Source organism: Andrographis paniculata, unplaced genomic scaffold, assembly GCF_009805555.1.
Source record: "Andrographis paniculata isolate CXL003 unplaced genomic scaffold, ASM980555v1 Contig32END, whole genome shotgun sequence".
In the NCBI taxonomy this organism is placed as follows: Eukaryota; Viridiplantae; Streptophyta; class Magnoliopsida; order Lamiales; family Acanthaceae; genus Andrographis; species Andrographis paniculata.
Window position 1 is genome coordinate 1,050,335 of NW_026137565.1, and position 21,767 is coordinate 1,072,101.

The 21,767-nt window shown below is 37.2% G+C and overlaps 3 protein-coding genes and 1 long non-coding RNA gene across 9 annotated transcripts; all 4 read right to left on the reverse strand.

The window, feature by feature from the left end:
* Window positions 1–289: 289 nt before the first annotated feature.
* LOC127247676 (phosphoribosylformylglycinamidine cyclo-ligase, chloroplastic-like) lies at window positions 290–8,561 on the reverse strand. Of its 6 annotated transcripts, XM_051269635.1 has the most exons (13): window positions 8,371–8,561; window positions 7,988–8,057; window positions 5,099–6,430; window positions 4,536–4,604; window positions 3,722–4,065; window positions 3,440–3,534; window positions 3,270–3,371; window positions 3,103–3,162; window positions 2,595–2,767; window positions 2,394–2,496; window positions 1,443–1,601; window positions 1,150–1,338; window positions 290–728 (listed from the first exon to the last, which is right to left on the reverse strand). In XM_051269635.1, the coding sequence occupies exons 5-12, from the start codon at window positions 4,062–4,064 to the stop codon at window positions 1,177–1,179; spliced, it is 1,197 nt and encodes a 398-aa protein (XP_051125592.1). In that variant the 5' UTR covers window position 4,065; window positions 4,536–4,604; window positions 5,099–6,430; window positions 7,988–8,057; window positions 8,371–8,561; the 3' UTR covers window positions 290–728; window positions 1,150–1,176. The 6 variants fall into 6 exon arrangements, with proteins under 6 accessions (XP_051125592.1, XP_051125593.1, XP_051125594.1 ...); XM_051269636.1 differs by lacking the exons at window positions 7,988–8,057; window positions 8,371–8,561 and adding an exon at window positions 7,788–7,820; XM_051269637.1 differs by lacking the exons at window positions 5,099–6,430; window positions 7,988–8,057; window positions 8,371–8,561 and having other exon boundaries at window positions 3,722–4,068.
* Window positions 5,087–5,647, reverse strand: LOC127247111 (protein GRAVITROPIC IN THE LIGHT 1-like). Its single transcript, XM_051268824.1, has one exon. It carries the CDS (start codon window positions 5,645–5,647, stop codon window positions 5,087–5,089), a length of 561 nt encoding a protein of 186 aa, XP_051124781.1.
* On the reverse strand, window positions 5,688–7,820 carry LOC127247112 (uncharacterized). Its single transcript, XM_051268826.1, has 3 exons — window positions 7,788–7,820; window positions 6,181–6,430; window positions 5,688–6,121 (listed from the first exon to the last, which is right to left on the reverse strand). The coding sequence occupies exons 1-3, from the start codon at window positions 7,818–7,820 to the stop codon at window positions 5,688–5,690; spliced, it is 717 nt and encodes a 238-aa protein (XP_051124783.1).
* Window positions 8,562–10,538: 1,977 nt separating the features above from the next.
* Window positions 10,539–11,141, reverse strand: LOC127247678 (uncharacterized). The gene is made up of 3 exons (XR_007837907.1): window positions 10,907–11,141; window positions 10,696–10,808; window positions 10,539–10,605 (listed from the first exon to the last, which is right to left on the reverse strand). It is a non-coding gene; the product is annotated as an uncharacterized LOC127247678 (long non-coding RNA).
* Between the last annotated feature and the right edge of the window lie 10,626 nt (window positions 11,142–21,767).

Below are 21,767 nucleotides of genomic sequence, written 5' to 3' on the forward strand. Positions count from 1 at the left end.
AAGTGTTTATCAAAACATATATTTTTTTCCAATTATCGACCATCAATGTGAATAATAAACGTTAACCTTCAGCAAAATCATTTCCAATCAATTTCGGCAGACACCGTTGCATAGCTACAAGATATTAACATTATCTAATACAAATACATAAAATAAACACCAAGGTTCATAATGAGTAATCGTAGTATATATCAACAAAACCAAGGTACTTTTAAACAAATGCATCATACGATATCAAAAAACATAGGTATAAAATTAATAAATATAGGTATATTACACTGTAAAAATGTATCCGTGAAAATACCCACGCATACTAGCAGGAAATCGCAACAGCTCCTACAAACATTTTTTCGAATACATACCCTCTTAACGAAAGGTCATACACAATTAGAAGCAATCATAATCGCAAACAAGACAACAATCGTCGAAGCAATAGTGAAATACTTACCGAAATCGATCGTGAATCCTAATAGCACTATCGCAATCAACCAACAAAATCATCACACCAAAAAAACATCGCAAGCTGAGGAATCGAACATCCACCTTACCCGTTTCTCCCTTGCACGAAATAAACCTAAAATTTGGAATTTAGATTCGAAATCCATCACAGATTCACCATCGATCATAGACTCTCTCCGCGAACGAAACCGAACGATTTAGACAATTTTTTCCTTCACGCGAATGAAATCAAAGGCTAGATACAATCTCTTTCACTCCCGCAAAAAAACCTAACAAATAGAGAAAGAAAAATAAAATTGATAAAAATAAATGTTTAAAGTAAGATGAGGGTAAAATTAGAAATGAAAAATGAACGGGGAGTTAATTGTAAAAAAATTTTAAAAAGGAGGAGTACAGACCCCACTCATATTGGATAGGAACAAATATGAAAATAGGGATGGGTATTTAATTACAATTCTCCGTTAATTTTATCATTTTTAAATTTTTTCTTAGAAAACATCGCTATCAAACAAAAACTATATAATAAAACACACCAATATATTTTTAATATGATAAATAATTATATTATAATTATCTCAAATTGTTGTTAATCTCGTAAGGCCCCCAGACAAAAAGTTACCAAAACAAACAAAGCTACTGAGGGAGCAGCTCATGTACTCTTGTTTTTTGACCGAGCTCACGCGGATTTACCTTTCCGGGTGATTTTGCGGGCCCTTTTCATCGGTAACTCACTCCGTCACCCTTTACAACCTCACCTATCCGACGAGCTGCTTCATTTTCCGCAACTATTCTCAGAGCAGCTTCCTCCTTCACCACCATTACCATTCCGATGCCCATGTTGAATGTTCGACTCATTTCTGCATCTTCAATTCTCCCCGTCTTCACCATAAAAGATGTATAGTTTAGCTTTTGTGTTTTTTTGCTTGCGGGGATGGTTTTAAATAAAATAAACTACGAGTAAATGGATAGAGAGTGAAATCTACCTCTTGAATCCACTTAAAGATCGGAGGAACCGTCCAAGAGTCCTTGTAGATGAGAGCTCCGAGGCCCTTTGGAAAAATGCGGGGTATGTTGTCGGTGAAGCCACCACCGGTGATGTGGGCGATCCCTTTCACACCGCCTTTGCCAATGATGTCGAGTACCTGAAATATGAACATTCGGATGAATTTACTATATATCGATGAGCAATATATGTACTATCTTGTTGGTCTACTAACAATTGATACGTTTAAAGTGGGTTTGGTCTGAGTTTCAAATCCAAATATTCGGTATTTAGTCCACACCGTTCTCAATAAAAATGCATCACAAAACGTTATATTCTATGGGTGTATTTGTTTGGATGATTTCATTTGATTTCTACTATTCACAAATTGTTTTCTTCTGAGAATATCAAATCAAATAACTAATTTTTATTTTTTATATCAAAGTAAAAATCAATTTTACATAACTAGCATATAGCATATAAGTGTGTAAATACATATAGGAGTTTGTTTTGTTGCGATTTCAAAATCTCTTCTCACATAAGATCACATCAAAATACTATTTTAAACAAAAATTTAAATCTAAGATCCTGTTTCAAATTAATTTCAAATCACAACCAAACAAACATGCTTTTAGGTTGTAAAAATCTCACTTTTAATTTATGTCTTATTGTGATAAATAAAAAAGAAAAATACTGTGATAGTTTGACATGAAATGATAAAAATGTTTTATCAATACTATTTTAGACCCACATTAACTAAAAATTTAGTGTCCCTAAATTTTGCAGATGGAAGGAATATTTCACATCCACATTAACTAAATAAAGAAATATATCTATTGCTTGCTAAAGCTCTAAATAGTAAAAAACATCTATTGTTAGTGGGCGGGTAAGTATATTGTAATGCCCTATAGCAACCATGGTAAATAAACAAGGGTCTAGTGCAGTGTATCACCTGTTTGACATATATCACAGTAGGTGCCATCAGAGCTTGACAGAGCGTAGCAGATGAACCCGGAAGACTATCATTCAAAGAATGGCCACTTTGGCTAAGAACTCTGGGAACAACAGCAAATGTATAATGAATCAAAGATCATGGCTTAACAGATGAAAATTCAGTGAATTTAAGAGAAATTTCGACAAGAACATTTGAAACCTTCTAACAAGAGAAAATCCATTTGAATGCACACCGCTGGATGGCAGACCGACAAGTACATCACCAACCTCTATGCTTTTCCCGTCAATCACTGAATCTTTTTTCACAATGCCGACAGCAAAACCACTCAGATCATACTCACCATTGGCGTAAAAATCAGGCATCTCTGCAGTCTGAAAGAGGCAGTCGAATCCATCAACTTCCAAATTATAGTTTATAAAGATCAATACAAACTTTTCCAACCATATAAAAACTCTGAAACAGTAGAATATGCAAACTTCCAAGTTCGAATAACTGAATCGTCAAGATCAATGGTCCATTGCTTCCATTCCACAGAAGTAAAATATCTTAGCAATGCTCTGCAGAAACTGGAATTCCATGGGTGTGTTTGGTTAGCAGTTGGAGCCAAAGTTGGCACATAAAGTACAACCAACTTGCAACCAAACACACTCTAAATAATGTTTCATTTACTGCAAAGCACGAGGAATCAATAAGCATCTACAAATACCTCTCCCCCTAGAAGAGCACAATCGGATTGTTGGCAACCATCGACTATGCCTTTGATAACCTGTGTTAGTAGATAAAAAGTTTATTGAACTTTTCTCATCATTAAAAGAGAAGAGTGAAATACTACTTTATGATATAGAAATACATCGGGGACATATGGAACATCACCTTTTCTGCAAGATCAACATCAAGATGGCTAGTGGCAAAGTAATCAAGGAAAAACAAAGGCTTCGCCCCAGATGTGACTATATCATTAACACTCATGGCAACCTGATTAAAACTTATAATTAGCAGCAGTTCTATTCAAGAAAACCATTCCAAAAGTTTACAAACTTTACCAAATCAATGCCTATGGTGTCGTGGATGCCAGTCTCAAAAGCAAGCTTAAGCTTTGTTCCGACACCATCTGTGCCCGCCACTAGATAAGAATCTCCTGCGAAGCATTAAAAGATTGTCCAATCAGTAATAAAATCCACTGTTGATGGGAAGACAAATATTATAAGGTTTCCTGTCACCAGGAAATTATAAAGATGCAACAATTAGCAAGCCCATCCTAGCAATATAGATCAGACAACATTATTATCGAATGCATAATCAAAAGGCAAAAGAGAACATCATACCCAAAGGGAAGAGTCCTCCAAAACCTCCAATTCCAGGGGCCATCTTGGCTATTCTACGAACAAGTTCTGAACCAGCATCGATATCAACACCAGCATCCTTGTATGTAAGGCCGGTCCCTTTGTCTTCGGGGGAAGTTTCCACTTGATTTCTGATACCACTGCTCGACATTGAAAGCGAAAGACTTTGTTTCCTAACTTCTCTTCCACCAACCACTGCTTGCTTGCAATTATTGGACAAGAATCCATTGGTTAAATTGCTTCTACAGACCTTCGGAAGGCTTGAAGCAAACATTGACGTGATGCATTGGGACATTTCAGTATTTGCCTTGCAGGACGTATACATGCTGCTTGAGGACAGAATACACCAGAACCATAAAAGAAATTAATATCAAGGTTTGTAACTGTAATTGAATAAAAAAAAAAAAAAAAAAACGAATGCCGAACTAACGCAATCAACCTGAAATGCCAAACGAATCAACAATATAAATATAACTTCGGCAGCCACACTAACTCAATTCTTCCCAAAACAATGAATCAAGGCATGTAAGCAATTTATGAACACAAATACACAACTCTGAAGCACAAATTATGCACTTGATGGAAGCAACTCACATATAGACTTGCCCATTCGGTTTCGAACCGCCGGTTCGACGGTTTAGGAACCGGCGGTTACGGTTCGAACCGAAACCGGAGACAAACCGAAACGAGCAGGCGCACAGAAAAAGAAGAAGAAGAAAGGAGGAAAGGACCGAGGTTGGAAGAAAAATGGAAAAAAATGTGAGGAACTGAGGAAGAAGGAAGGAAGAGGGAGAACCTGTGCGTCGTCCGAAGGAAGAGAGGGCGGCTGCGCGGCGTGAAGAGGAGAACCTTTGTGCGAGTGCGGCTGGGCGGTGTCCGTGTGGAAGACATTAGGGTTAATATCATTATATTTATAATTAAAATTTAAAATATAACAATAATAATATTAATACATATAAATAATTATTAATAATATTAAAAAATAATAATACTATTAATATATTTTTATAATTTTTTATTATATAATTTAAATTATTTTATTATCTATTACAATATTTTTATAATTTAATTATTTACTATATTTATTATTTTTATATTGTAAAAATTTAATTAATTATTTATATATATGATTTTTATATAATAAATCAATAATAAATATATCTAAATAAAATTAAAATAAAACTTAATTATTTTTAAATAAAATTCAAATTTTTAGAAAAATAAAAAAAAAATATATTAAAAATGAATATATATAAACCGGCAGTTCAAACCGTAAAACCGTAATCAGCGGTTTATAAATCGTAATCAAAACCGTAATCAGCAGTTTATAAACTGTAATCGAAATCGTCAAATCGTAACTGAAACCGTCATTCGAAGGTTCGATTTCGGTTTGATATTTTGACAAACCGTAATCGGCGGTTTGAACCGTTTGAGCAAGTCTACGAACGCCACCTGCGGCTCCGCAGTCATCATCACCACCTCGTCGCCGTACACACTCTCCATATACACCTCCTCTCCATATACACCTCCGAAAAATGGCTTCCCTTCCCCGCAACAAAGAGTTGGATCAAACGCCGGACCCAAGCAATGCAGAAGCCAAACTCGCTTCGCCATGTCCCCGAACGCTGCAAAAAATGGCGAATCCGGAATACCGTCTCCCGACTCAACAAGCCTCCGCAGGCTCGTGTCCCCGAAAAATGACGCTTCCATTTTCGGGTGCACCAGCCTCATATACTTTGCGCGACTAAACGCCGCAAATTCGGAGCCGGGCCCCCGAACAAGATAATCCACGGCCCGCATAGACTTGAGCTCGACGAACTCTTCGAGAAACCGGGCACAATTGGAATGGCTTTCCGGGTCGGGCGCCCGCCCAATTTCAAAACCCGGGTGGTTGAACCCGTCGAACATTTGTTTGCAGACATACGACTCGAACGCATAGAATCGATGCTCAGGCGCCCCGAAAAAGGCACCGGGTTCGACTACAGATGCGGCTTTGTCCAAATTCCAACCCGCGGCCGAAGCTTCGGATGGATTTCACCGTATGACGGATACATGAGATGATATAATTCTGGTTCAGATCTTGCAGCTGAATTTTGTCAGGAACGGCAAGCTGCCCGCTCGAATAAATCTTCTTTTCGATCAGTTTGTTCTCCCCGTTCGCCTCGGCTAATTTTTCTTTCAGAAAGGTGATTTCGGAGTCCTTGAGTTTGTGATCTGAATCCAATTTCTTTATAGTGATCTCGAAGATTTGCTGAATACTCTTCGCCTCACGGAGTTCAGACAAGAGTAGAGTTGTCTCGACGTCCGGGTCGTTGAATTGCTTATTCAAGTAACTTTCCTTTAGCTCCGACAAATTCTTGAGCTCCGCAACGATCTTTCGATCTGCGGATTGAATCCCGTCCGGGTCATACGGAGATTGGGCGAATTGAAGTTGCGCGTACGCGCAGCTTTAACGGCGGCTATGCTCGCAAATATCTGTGAAAAAAATGCTTCCATTGTCACGGCATCTTGGAACTCGTCTTGAGTATTCTCGGATGGATCTTTCGATTTCTTTTCCTCGGGTTTCACGCTCGCGATTCCATCATTGGTGATCCCGGCGCCTCCGTGAAATAAAACCTTCGAAAACATGTGCGCCAATTTATTCTTTTTCGATGCAATCGGAGAGCACTTGGCAACATCATCATTTCCCATCTGCATCAAAAATAACCAAAGAACAATATCACCAAAAACGATCATATGGATCAACAACTTAAAAGACTTACGGATATGGGCATGAATAATAGTAGCAAATTCACAAAATAAGACACAAAAAGGTTGTTCGAGTAGGCACATCACTGAAAAGGATTCATTCATAAACAACGGGATCTATTCTCATATGCATTAAAAAATAAAGGAACGTAAATGAGCCACGCGGCAAAATTAGTTGAAATTAAGGACTAGATGACAAAATGGAAAAATCAATGCACGACGGATCCTCCAAGATCAATGGGCGCGGACCGTATGCCCAAAATCTAAAAAATCATAATCTCCCCCACAAAAAAAAAAAGGTGCAATTAATACTACTTCGAAGATCAACCATCGATCGAAGCCCAGTTGTCAATGGATCGAAAATGATCAATAAGGGAAAGAACACCGAATATAAACCCGGAAAGACCGGGAGAAAGAATCCATCATTGGGACAGCATAGATACCACACTCAAACATAATTCACTACTTTCTTGGAGAAAGTCATAGAACAACAACATATATATATTAAGAATTAAGACAGGAAATCCCAAAGAATCTCTCACGAAAAGCTTGGCCATCATCATCATCCAACCCTGGCTGATTCGTCGAAACTCCCAGGACTCCCAACTCCAGAAGCAGAGAAGAAGCCTCTGGAGCCGGGAGTCCCTGGAGCTTCCCAGAAGGAGCAGCAATGAATGTATAGCATATACAACCATTTTCCAATATCAAATTAAAAGCGGAAAGAAACACAGACACACAGAGAACGATGATTCAAAGCTGCTGTTTCGAATCATGTTTTAATGAAAATCCACCCGCTGCACAAATCCGAGCCACTCATTCTCGGATCACGCGGCACTCACGTGACTGACTACCAAACGCAGAGGGGCAAAAATTAACCATCTTTGACCATCGATGCAGACAGACAGACAGACAGACCGACATACAGACATAAAGAGAAAGAAGAAGAGAGGGTGTGTTCGTTTGTAGAATTCTAACAAAATTCTATATTCATCCAATTTTTTCCCCCCAAAAAACATCAAATCAAACACCTATTTTTCATTTTTTATATTATACTAAAAATCAATTTTACATTCAAAACATCACATCATCACCTATTTATATCACATCATACAACTATTCAAATTCAAAATTTTTACTATTCAAATTCCAACTCAAAATCCAAACTCCCAAACAAACACACCCAGAAAAGAAAATAATAAGAAAGAGAATAGGGAGAGTCGAATGAGAGAAAAAACAAAAATAAATAAAAAAAAGCAGGAGAGAGAGAGAGGAGAGAAGTAATAAAAGAACAGAAAAGTACCATGAACATGGACAGTAGCTTCTCCAGCACCATTCCATGTCCAAAGCTTTTGTTATGTTTATACTGAAGATTATAGTCACATCATGTCATATTTTTCGAATTTGTTAAAAAAGTGCCTGAATAAGATGGAGAGGCCGCCAAAAACAATGAGCCATTACAAGTGCTCTAAGCGCAAGAGAAAAACAAGGAATTGATTTTACCTTCCCAGAAACCTTAATCCGGATAATCTGTAGATTTCTTTCACTCTACTGCTGCGACAATCCAAAGAACCTAATAAACAATCACCCCAGGGAAACTGTAAATTAGCGTAATATTAATCTGAGAAACACGCACACGTGTTTGTTTGCGAAAGGAAGAATCTTCTCAACTAAGCAGATTTGACAAAAAAGATAGAGGAAAGAACAGCAGCTTAATGCAAGGCAGAGATTTTGCATAAAAAGAAAAGAAACACAATCGAAGCTTTCTATTTTTCCGATTATACAAAAACAACAATCCTGTCCAGGATTAAAAGTAAAAATTCGATATAAAAACAGTGGAGAATCGTTTCCCCCCAAATGTAAACCCTAATTATTAGAACATTCACCTCATCAATAAGCTTCCTCGAGTCGTTGGGATGAGGACTATAACTGCAACTTAAGAGACTCCTTTGCCGGAGATTGTGAGGGGATGAGTGTGGACTGTAATGAGATGATTCTCGAGGTCAGGGATTGTGGACTTCAGAGCCAAAATGGCGTGCGGAGGTGCAGAAGGCAGAAATGGTTTTTGGGGGAGACGAGCAGAAACTGAGAAAGAGAGAGAGAGAGAGGGGAAAAAGAGGCTTTTTAAAAAAATGACTTAAGTCAAAGATTTAAAAATCGTAGATCTCAATTTTTCAAAATTACTATATTTATAAATTATAGGAGCTTTCAAAATTAATACATGTAAAATAATAAAAGTTTTAAAAACATTCGAAATACTAAATATAGAGGTTTTTGAAATTTTTATTTTTTCTTCCAACTACTTCGTACCATCACATTGAATGTCATCCATATAGAAGAATTATAAAATTTCTCAAAATTCTTATAATTGGTAATTTAAGAGTTTTGAAAATTTTTTTATATAAAGTACTTATGAGAACTTTATATATTTTTATTATAGGAGTTATGATAACTTCTATATTTTTTAGTTTTAACTCTTAAACTACCATATTTCAAATTTTGTGTATGGCGTGTTCGTTTTTTAAGCAAATTTTCTCTTCCAATATCCAATTTTCAAATATTATTATTTTTTTTTGCTAAATTATTTTATAATTTATATACAATATTTATTTTATATTGTATATAATATAAATAATTAATACCAAAAAAAGCAATATATAAAAGTAATATTATAAAAAATTCACATAAATGCATCATTTAAATAATTCAATAAATATAAATTTAGAAATTATACCAAAATAAACAAAAAGATATTACAAAATATAATATACAAATACTAAATAACTAACTTATTAAAACTAACGCTAAAATAAATATCATATAAAAATAATATTGTAATCAAACAAAAAATATACATCATATAAGAAAAATAGCTTACTAACAATATAAAACAAAATATTGTATAAAGATTATAAAATAATTTAGTCCAAAAAATAATGTTGTGATGTATGATTCTTTTAAAAGAAAATCCACTTAAGAAATGAAAGACATATCATCACGTATAATATTTGAAATAAAACAAAATTATTTAAGAAAATTTAAAGGGTAAATTATACTACACAAAACTCCATTGTGTTTTAGTTAAAATGCATAAAACACACCGGAGGTGTTTTATTTATTGCGTGAAACTTTCTTGTGTTAATATAAAATTTGTACAAAACACAATTTTTGTCCAAAATTGATATTTGATTATAAATATGAACTTAATAAATGCAAGTTTTATCAAATAAAAAGATAAAATATCTTAAATATCTTTTTGAATAAAATAAATATATAAATAATTTATTAATCATCCATTTTATAATTTTTTAAGACAAATTGTTATATGATATTTACAAAATTATAAAAATAAATAATTGATCAATTATTTATTTATTTATTTATTTTATTAAAAAAATTATTTAAGATATTTTAGGTATTTTATTTGTATAAAACTTGCATAATTTAGGTATTCATTTACAACTAACATTAGTTTTGGGTGGGTGTTTCGTGCAAATTTTAAATTAACACAAGAAGATATCACACAATAAATAAAATACAAAATATTTTATGCATTTTTACTAAAAACACAATAGAGTGTTATAAAATTTACCTAAGGTGAAATTGAAATTAAAAGTGTAATGTTCTCAAAACTCCTATAATTAAAAATATAAGCGTTTTTAAAATTACTTTAAATAAAAAAATATATATAATTACAGTACAGTATATTTTGAAAACTCATATCTTTAATATTTTAAGTGTGTTCAAAACTCTTATGTTTTTATATTTAAGAGTTTTGAAAACTCTTACATTTTATAAATATAGGAGTTTTCAAAACTTCTTTAAAAGTTATATTTTTAAAGCAATGTTTGACTTGAGTCATTTTTTTAAAAGCTCGGGAAAAAGACGAAAATGGACAGAAGAGGGGGTTTTTAAAATAATGTCCTAAGTCAAAACTATTTTTAAAAAAATAGACCTCAAAGTAGTTTTGAAAACTACTTAATTTTGGTAAATTAAGGAGTTCCCAGAACTTCTTGATATAAATTTAAGGAGTTCTTAGAACTTCATTTTTGGTGTAGAATGTCAATTTAAGGAGTTTTGAGAACTCTTTTAGTGCAAACTTATGTTTACCACGACTCCATCTACAAAACAAATGGATATTATACATTATACCACAAATAATAAATTTTAATATAATGATGATCGTAATAAAATATAAATAATTTACGTACTTAGCTCCATAAGGAGCAGCCGGTAGTACTAGACCATTAGGAAGTACCAGAGGGTCAAGATCAATTGATTTAATTCGAGGAGCTAGCATGTATAGTCTAGACCATGCCCAAACCTGAAATAACAAAGTATATCGTGAATAAAATATTTAACATGTTATAATAATATATTTAAGCATATAGTCATAACATATTTTCTTTTAACATATTATACCTGCAATAATGTGAGTGGACCACTAAGCTTCCTTCTATCTTGTCCAATAACAGCCGAACAAAGATTATGATATAAGCATGAAAGACAAGCGCTGCCCCAACTATAGTTCTCAGAAAGGTCAAGTGCTCGTATATATGAAGCAATCGATCGTTAGTAGAGCCGGACAATCCATCTCGATATGAAAACATAATTTGATAATAATATAATTGAAATGAAAATAATAACAATACAAAAATTTATTATCCTTATAAAAGCATAATATTTATGCACCAAAGCGAAAATGGAAATATTTATGCGTAATATTTATGCATAATATTATCCTTATCATAATATTTACGCATAATATTATCCTTAAATATTATGTAAAAATGGAAATAATATAGCAAATTACGAATAAAGTAATCAAATAAAATTGCATATAAAATAGAAATAAATATTTGTATTTTTTTAAAAAAAATTAGAATCCTAACACAAAATTAATCAAAATCAAAGAAATTACCTCAAGTACTTTAGGAATTGAAGGAAGAAGAAAGGGGAAGAAGAAGGGAATCGACCCGCCGATGGAATTGTAGGAGCAGCAGCGGTGGTGTTCGGGCAACGACAGTCGCGATTTGCTTCGGAGGGGAGGCACGGAAGAACAACAATTTCGCTTCGGTGGGGAGTCACGGGAAGAACGATTCACTTCTTCAGTAACGGGGAAGAACAACGATTCGCTTCGGTGGTGTTCGGGCCACGGCAATCGTCGACGGCGGTGGCGATTCGCTTCAGTGGGGAGGCACGGGAAGAGCAGCGATTCGCTTTGGTGGGGAGGCGAAGAACGATTCACAGTGAGAAATTGGGGAAATAGAAATTAGGGTAGATTTATCTATTTAAATTCTTATTTAAATTCTTCATTTACCAAAATTAAGTAATTTCCTAAACTACTTTGAGGTCTACTTTTTTAAAAATAGTTTTGACTTGGAACATTATTTTAAAAAACCCGAGATTTTGTCTCCCGGATTGCTTTTAAGGGGTTTTTTTAAATAAATGTCCTAAGTCAATAAATTTTTTCAAAAAGTAGACCTTAAAGTAGTTCTCAAAACTACTTAATTTTAACAAATTGAGGAGTTCTCGGAACTTTTTGATTGTAGATTTAAGGAGTTTTGAGAACTTCTTTTTGTAGTAAATTATTTAATAATTTCTAACAACATTCTGAGTAGTTCTTCAAATCTCCTTAAATCTACAACGAAGGAGTTTTGAGAACTTCTTTTAACTATATATATTAATGTATTTTTTTTTCTTTCTTTTTTTTTAATAATCCGTCTGTCTGTTTTGTATTCACCTTTTGCGTTATTGTACTTAATATTAAAAATATCTTTATATTTGTATAATTTTTTTTTTGTACAAATGTTATTTTATTAGTATTATAAGACATTAACAAAAGTATTTTTGTAATTTTTTTTAATTTACTATGTTTTAATATAATAATTAATATTCAAATATCAACACCAAAAAAGTAAAGGAGACTCTTAGAATCGGACTGATGTAGTATAATTTTTCTTTTATTCATTATCTTCTTCCTAATGTAATTTAAGATAATTTTTTTTTTTGTTTTTTTTAATCTAAAACATAATTTTATTATTTATTGGATATTTAATTGCTAGTTTTATAAAATATTAAAAAATATTTCATACACATTTATAATAATTTTGAATTTGTTTTTTAATTTTTGGATGATATTGACAATTTTTATATAGATTTTATAAATTTTTTGATTTAAAAAAAAATTGTGTTCATTGATGAATGTAATATTAATAATTATTTGATATTTATTTATTTATTTTAATAATTTTTATATATTAAATCATAATAAAAAAATTACAAAATTATATTTTATCTCATATTATTTCTAACAATAAAAAATATAAATATAAATATACCATACATACAAAAGTTCTAAACTACATAGAAAAAATTCAAAAATTAAAAAAATAAATAAATTAAAATATAATAGTAATAATATTGCAGATCATATATCTTTTACATATATATATACTAATATGATATGTGTATAGATAAAATTATAACTCTTTTATATATATATTTTTATTACTAGATATAATGTAAGATAAAATATAATTTTACTAATAATTTTTATTACTGACTTACTTTTAAATAAAAATTATTCTATTCGTCCCTTTAATAAATTTATATTTATCTTTTATGTTAGTGTACTTATTATTAAAAATATTTTTATATTTGTATAATTTATAATTATACAAATATCATTATATTTGTATTATAAAATAAATATATATTTTTTTCTCTTGATTTTACTATTTTTTTATAAAATAATTAATATATAAATACGAACATACAAAAAATAAATGTTAAACTTATTAAGTAGACGAAAATAGTATTAAAAATAAAAGAAATATATAAAAACCAAATAATTATTAACATTATATTCATAAAAAAATATATAAAAACCAAATAATTATCAATATTTTATAAAACTAACAATAAAATGCCCAACAAATATAAAATTATTTTTTAGATAAAGAAAAGAAAAAGAAAAAAATTATTTTAAATTAAACAAGTGAGGAGATGGGGAACAAAAGAAAATTTTTATTAAAAAATAAGAAGAAAAATAAATTAATATATATATATATGGTGTGTTCAGTTATGAGATTATACATAAAATTTATTACTTATTCAATTTTTTTTAAAAAAAAAAACAGTAAAATTAACATATTTTTTTAATTTTTTACTATTTCAATTCAAAATCCAAACTACCAAACAAATAAACCCATAATTAAAAAGAAGTTATCAAAACTCATTTTTTATAAATTTAAAGAGTTCTGAGTACTCATTAAAATATTGTTAGAAATTTGTTGATGCAATTTTTCAACAATAAAAAGTAAAATTCGAAAATAGAAAATTATCTACGAATTTGATATAATTAGTGCCTGAGATTAGGAATCTCTAAACACTAGAATACATAAATAAAATAGGAAAATAAAACTACAGACTGGAAAATAAAGTGGTGATCCCCAAAAGCAATTCTCTTGAATTTGATGTCGATTGAAGATGGTTTCTTAGGTCACGAACATACCTATGTAAAACCCATGTCAACCGCCACTACAAAGTCGTGCCTTTAAATCCGCTCATCGGTTGAAACTTCCTGAAACTTCCTTCAACTATCCAAAAACTGCTTTTTCGCTCGACCTGCACACCTGCTGCCTCGTCTCCTCTTGTTCGTCTTTCACTTGTTTGACCTCTTGCCTTGCCTGACTTCGCTTCGCCCGACCTATATAATACCCGACCTTATCACATTCAACCTCTGTACCCGACCTGATCACATTCGACCTCTACGCCCGACCTTATCACGCCCGACCTCCGAGCCCGAACTGATCACATCCGACTTCAGTGTCCGACCTTATCACGCCCGACCTTCGTGCTCGACCTTACCACATCTGATCTTAACGCCCTACCTTACCACATCCGATCTTAACGCCTGACCTTATCCCATCCGATCTCTGTGCCCGACCTTATCATGTTTGACCTCCGTATCCGACCTAATCACATCCGACCTCATTGCCCGACCTTATCATGCCTGACTTTCGAGCCCGACCTGATCACGTCCGACCTCAGTGCCCAACCTTGTTACGCCCGACCTCCGAGTCCGACATGATCACATCCGACCTCAATACCCGACCTGATCACATCCGACCTCATCATGCCTGAGCTCCGTGCCCGACCTTATCACGCCCGATCTCTGCACCCGACCTTATCATGCCCGAGCTCCGTGCCCGACCTTATCACGCCCGATCTCTGCACCCGACCTTATCATGCCCGAGCTCCGTGCCTGACCTTATCACGCCCGATCTCTGCACCCGACCTTACCGTGCCTGAGCTCCGTGCCCCACCTTATCACGCCCGATCTCTACACCCGACCTTATCGTGCTTGAGCTCCGTGCCCGACCTTATCACACCCGATCTTTGCCTTCTCCCGAGGAAGCCTTTTCCTTAACAACATTCGGACTTATATTCAGACTCTCTTTTTGAAATCTTACTACCATTAACAAGCCCATCAGTCCTTAACCTAATTTGATAGGCCAATTCTCGAAAACCCTACACATTATCATTTTTTTTGTGCTCAACTTGCCTCCTCCCGCCTAACTCCTAAACGTCACTCCTTGAACTGCGTGAGATGCGACGTTTAGGGGTTTGTAACACAGTGCTATCATTACACTGTGTTATGTCACACCGCAGGGTTTATGAAAAACCCTTCTCTGACCCAGTTATATTCACGCCCTCAAAATCCTGATGTTCTCCTTTCTCTCCCCAGCCATCAACTTCCAAGAACCCTCTGCTTCTTCGTCTTCTGCAACTCCTTCCCAAATGGCTAACCAATACATCCCTGCTCTTCCTTTCGATGGGGCTGATCCTCAGTACCTTCCGTGGCTTCGAGGGTCCTTACCCCTACCGTACGCCCTTACTGCACCACCACCGAAGATACTGATCGTATGAGATCCGTCATCTCTCAGGTTTCTTCAATAATCGTTAACGATGCTGCGTTTAAGCCAGAACATCTTCTGGACAGTATCAGAACTCACCTCACTGACCCAAAAGACGCCTACCGTAAATGGCACGCGAGGCTCCTCCCCCACTTTGAAGAACAGTGGAAAAAGCAAGGCATTGACAAAGCCATCCTCCTCTCAACTCAGCCTCTTTATCTTCACGACAAAACCCTACTAGCGATGGCGGCTTTTTGGCATTCTCAGATGGGTGTATTCCTCCTCCCTGCCGGTCCTATCGGGCCGACCCTGATGGACGTGGCCGTCATTGCACATTTGCCAATTGTAGGCGATGATCCTGTTCTTGTTTCTTTTGAGGGTCGAGAGCCTTCACCCAACCATGCTGGTTGGGCCCTGGCCAAGCTCCCTGAGAAAGAGAGAGGTTGGACTAATTTTGTTAACAAATATCAGGGTAAGGAAGGCACCTCTGTTTCTGAACTGGAACACACAACATTCCTTCTTTTCTGGCTCTGGAGGTACACTTTTTTCTTTTCAAATCTCTTTCGTAATTTCGAAGTTGGATGGTTTGGTTGAATCTCTTCTTTCCTTTCTTTACAGATACATCATTCTTTCCCCTTCCAAACTCGTCCTTTCTACCCAAGTCGATCTTGCTATTCAATTGGCTAACGGCCAATTTTTTTCATTGGGAACCCTCTTTTTGGCTAACCTCTTTGAGGGTTTAACCCGAGTGAGCACCCGTCTAACCGATACCAAGAAGGCGGACATAGCAGCTTCGGGACCATTCTGCTTCCTGGAATTGTGGCTCCGTCTTTACTTCCCTACTGCGTTCTTTGGCCGACTTCCTATCGCCCCAAACCCTTACAGGTCCATAGGCTATGCCTTAGCCAGATTAACTCCTAATTCCTCTTATCTTTATCCGTCCGACCCTGTTATCGCCCAGATCTTAACTGAAGACCATAGCAATTCCCGCTTCTATGTCTACGAAACCCTTATACAATATTCAACCGATCTTTTTTGGCTTCACCCCGACACATCTTATTCCCAAATTCATCCCGATCCTCTTCCTCATCCGACTTATCCCTTCTCATGGGACTCCACCATGAAACCCCGATCTCTATTTTCCATTAAGAGGTCGGACAAGAAAAACCGTAGATTATTTTACACTTTTAATTATCAGCCCCAATTTTTGGCCCGACAGTTCGGTTGCTGTCAGGGCATACCGGGACCACTAGCCCGACCTCACCTTATACCTCAAAGCCCAGAAGGGTTGGTGATTCCTGAGCTTATCCCGACCTACATTTCCCAACTCACCGACTATATCACATCTAACTCGTACTTGCCTTTCTGCTTAAAACCTTCGGCGACCGAAGCATTTACTGCCTGGTGGTCGCCCACCTGGTCTTTGATTGCTCCCCGACCGACCAATTGGTTGGGAAACTTCCCCCACCCCCAGTCTTGGCGCTGGGTTCTCCTCGATTGGCCGCTGCCCCGAGAAGGAAAAGGCAAGCGCTTGCCGTAGGCGGATCTTAAGCAAAGAAACAAAAGCAAAAGGCCGCCCCTGCCATTGACAGGCAGGTCATCGAGGAGTACCTGGCATCTCTGCCAGTGGATACCAGCGGGATGCCAAAATACTTAAGGAAACAATTTGGTAAGTCTGTTTCCTTCCATATTTCATTTTACTTACAAACTCTTCTTAACTTAAACAACTTCTATTCCAGAGGGCCCTTCATTGCCGCCAACCACTGGCCATCTATCTCTCACCCGACTGAGCATCACCTAGCATATCTCAACCGACTACGGTGCAATCACCTATCATCTGACTTCTTCCCAGTCAACCGTAGTCCCGACCACACACCAAGCAACTAAGGTGCAGGCCGCAAACCAACCGACTGCGGTCCCGACCACAAACCGACCGACCACGGTCCCGACCATAAACCAACCGACTGCGGTCCCGACCACAAACCGACCGACCACGGTCCCGACCATTAACCAACCGACCACGGTCCCGACCATAAACCAACTGACTTCCAATCAGTCGTTAGCTGCACCAACGACCCCAGCCGAACAACGACCTGCTCAACCGGTCGATCTTCCAAAAAACCTTCCGATCGCTAGTCAACCGACCATCACACAACCGACTCCCCTGCAAGCTGAGGTAAGTATTTCCTAATATTCCCAAGGAAAAAAGAATATTTACTTCAACCATTAACTTCAACTCTCATACTGTAGGTACACCGAACGGAGGATTCAGCGAGAAGACAAATTTCTCCTATAATTTCGCCTTCACCTGCTCTTCCACCACCACCAGTGTCCGATGTGGTCGCGGCGACGCCCGACCAACTCGTCGCCTTCCCCGACCAGGTTGCAGAACCATCACAGGTAACTGCCAGAATCATTCCATATGATTCTTTTACAAAACCTCTGACTCTTGTATATTATTCCAACTAGGTGCCCAAACCCGACCAGGTCGCAGAATTGCCCGACCCAGTCGTGGCACCACCCGACCAAGCTGCTGCCGTGCTACCCTTACAACCAGCCGTTCAACCTGTCGATGAGGTTCCTCCTATTGCTCCTCAACCAGTCCAACCGATCCCACCGCCTCACGACATAGATGAGATTTCCTCCTCGAAGTCGGGCGAGGCTTCAGTCAATTTTGCCCCAAGGGGTTCGGTCAGTGTTACCTCTCATCCATTTTCTAATTTTCTCCCCTTCTCCCTTGCTTAACTTTCTTCGTTTAGGGAATGGAGCCGTTGTTCACTGTCTTCAACCAGGGGACAAGTCGGTAGCTGGACTGACAACTCACCATGGTGCTTCCACGACGTTTCGACTCATGGCCCCTTCTGAAGCCACGGCCGCCTTAAATCAGGTAAACTTTATACTTACATTGTAATGAGTTCACCATGTCTCTCTGACTTAATATCTTCCTTTTGCCTTAGGCTGCCCAAGAGATGAACATTTTGGCCCGAGTGAACCTTCCGACTCCCATCAGATCTATCGTGGAACACTGCGCCGACCTGTCTTTTGCCGACCTCGAGGCTCTAGTCCAGGTCGAATAACCTTGTTGGTACAGCCCACACTGGAATCGGAAGCTTCTCCCGTCCTTAATCGGATGATGGCCAGGATCACCGAACTTCAGGCCGAACTGCCCCTGATCCACCCCCAATCATCCGAGGCCACGTCATTCCAACCGACTGCTGATCCAACCAGTCTTGAGGCAAATTTGAAGAAGGTCGATCAAGACCTTAATCTTGCCAAGGCCAAGCTGGACGAACTCCGACAAGCGCGGCACACGTTAGCGGCTGAGATCTCCCAAAAAACGGAAGAACTTAGACGTCTCCATGAACAACTGAAGTCCCTGGATGAAAACATTCAGGAAGGGAGTCACCTGGTGGAGGCACATTGCCATACTCAGACGAGTCTCTACGAGCAACTCCAAACAGCTACAAATGAGACTCGTCCGGAGACAACAGGAAGCCTATCAGCATCGGCGGGCCACAAAGTCGGAGCTAAAGTGGACCGACCTCCAAACTGCTTTAAAGGCCCTGCTTTCTATGTAACCCCGATGTGATTTGTATAGACTTCCAGAGTTAATTTATATATTTCCTATTTTCAGAACGCAGATCCTATGTTCTTTGCGGTTTTATTAAGTCAGACATCAAAACATAGATCCATATTTTTTGCACATTTAATAAACCACAAATTAAACACCGCAACACCTATATAAACTCCATACCTCTCACTGCAAACATCATCATCTTCCCTCATAGCATTACTCAAAATGATTACTCATCGCACTTATGTCCCTTCGTCCAACTGGTAAGGTTCTTTGCAATCATTCCTAGTAGGAAAACACCCCATAGGTCATCATGCTGAAGACCTGATACAGGTGCTAAAACAACTGGACTTTAAATTTAGGTTCTCCAGCAGAGGCAGGAGAATCATACATTGTACGATCCGACTGATGGAGCGTATATCCACTGGCTACGAACCCTTACTGACATACTCACCCGCATATCAAACCTTGATCATCACCTGGACATGATAGATCATCATGTATCGGCAATCCTTCCAGACCTCAGTTGGAACAACATTTTCCATCAACAAAGATCAACGCTCTCCAGACTGCGCGTCCTTGTTGAACGAGAGAATCGATCTTTGCAAGATATGAAGGTCCACACCGAACAAGATCTTCAAGAAATGCAGGATCAGTGGGATCGCTACCGCCTTGACTTGGACGACCTCTTGGATGAAGAACATGAGATGGTTTCTGCAAGTTGGGATGAAACCTCTGAACCAGAAGACCACTACCCTTTTGATGATTAGCGAACCCTTTCCTAATAGGTTCGAACCCTTTGAAGGGTTCCTAAAGTTTATAATAAAAATTAATGACAATGTCCTGAAAATGCAGGGTAATACCTTTTCAAATACTTAACATTAATATTCTCATGTACCAGTTTTCCTTCTTGATTTATGATAATAAAAGCTCCATTCCCAATCACTTTATGAATGATGAAAGGACCTTCTCAATTGGGGGACCACTTCCCTAATTGATCCACTTTCTTATACGTAGGCAGAATTGTCTTCCAGACCAAATCCCCTTCTGCAACAGCCTTTGGGAACACTTTTTCTCCATAGTATTTCGCCCTAATCTCACTCTGTCTAACCACTTGATCCAAAGCGTTTAATCGATATGTATCAACTTCTTCCAATTGTTGTCACATCCTTTGTGCATACGCCTCGTCAATACACGCTGTTGTACTAGTCACTCTGGGTGAAACACAACAAATTCCGCAGGCAAAACATCATCTTGCCCGAACGTTAATTGGTATGGGGAAAATCCAGTAGAAGTATTTCTACTATTTCGGTGGGCCCACAATGCCTGAGACAACAATGTGTGCCATTTCCTTGGATTTTCTTCTACCATTTTTCGGATGATGCCAATAATGATTTTATTTGCCGCTTTGACCAACCCATTCGCCTGTGGATAATATGGTGAAGAGTGATGCAATTTGATGTTAAATTTGGCCAAAAACTCAAAAAAATTTTCTCCAGTAAACATCAACCCTTGATCGGTTGTAAGAGTGTGCGGAATCCCAAACCGATAGACGATATGATTAAGCACGAACTCAATCACCTCTTTCTGCGTCGCATTCTTCAAAGGAACTGCCTCTACCCATTTGGTAAAGTAGTCAGTCGCTGCCAGAATGAATGAATGTTGCTTCGATGATGTCGGATGAATTTTCCCAATTACATCCAACGCCCAGGCTTTGAATGGCCACGGCTTAACCATCGTCTGCAGTTCTATTGTTGGCATATGATTTAATGGACCATGCCTCTGGCATTCCTGGCACCCTTTAGCAAATCTGATACAATCATAAAAAATCTTTGGCCAATAAAATCCTATACGATGAATAGCCCATCGCATATTAAATCCCGCTCGATGCGCCCCACAAATTCCACCATGGACCTCTTCCATTACTTTAATGGATTCTTCAGGCCCCAAACACCTCAATAAACTCCTTCAAAGGTTCTTTTATATAGAACCCCTTCAATAAGCTGGAAACGTAAAGCTTTCAATCGAATGCCCACATGAGTCGCAAAACTTGGTGATTCCAAATACACCGTAATTTTTGTTCTCCAATCAATCCCGAAATCGATGCTACCGATCATTTGTTGGCAGGCATTCTGAGCTAGATTATCCGCCAACCAATTTTATGTTCTTGGTACATGCTCGAAAACTACCTCCGTGATTCTGTATAACAGATGACATACCAAATCTCGGGATCGACGCAGATGAGGATAATTACAAGCGTACCATTTTAACACTTGTTTGATAACAAGTTGAGAATCTCCACAAATTAGAACCGATTGCACTCCTTTAGCGATAAGTGCTTCCAAACCCAAAATCAGTGCTTCGTATTCCGCAGAGTTATGCGTCATCTCTTCCATTTGAAGCTGCAAACTAATTTTACTGGCCCCTGGTCCTTCTAATATCACCCCTGCTCCTGACTTTCCTTTTGAACAAGAACCATCAAAAAATATTTTCCAAGGACTGGTGCCTATATACGGCACTACTTTGTTTTCCAATGATTCATCGCCTGCAAATTCAGCCAACAAGTCGGCTACAACCTGCCCCTTCACCGCTTTGATAGGTCGATGTTGCAACGCGAAAGGAGCCAATTTGATGGCCCATTTCATTAATCTTCCCTGCATGGTTGGTCTGTGCAGAATTAATCTGATCAGATCCATTTTTGAAACCACCTCGGTTTCTCTTGGCATAATATAATGCTCCAGCCGAGTACACGCAAAAACTAAAGAATAGCACATTTTTTTGGGCATAG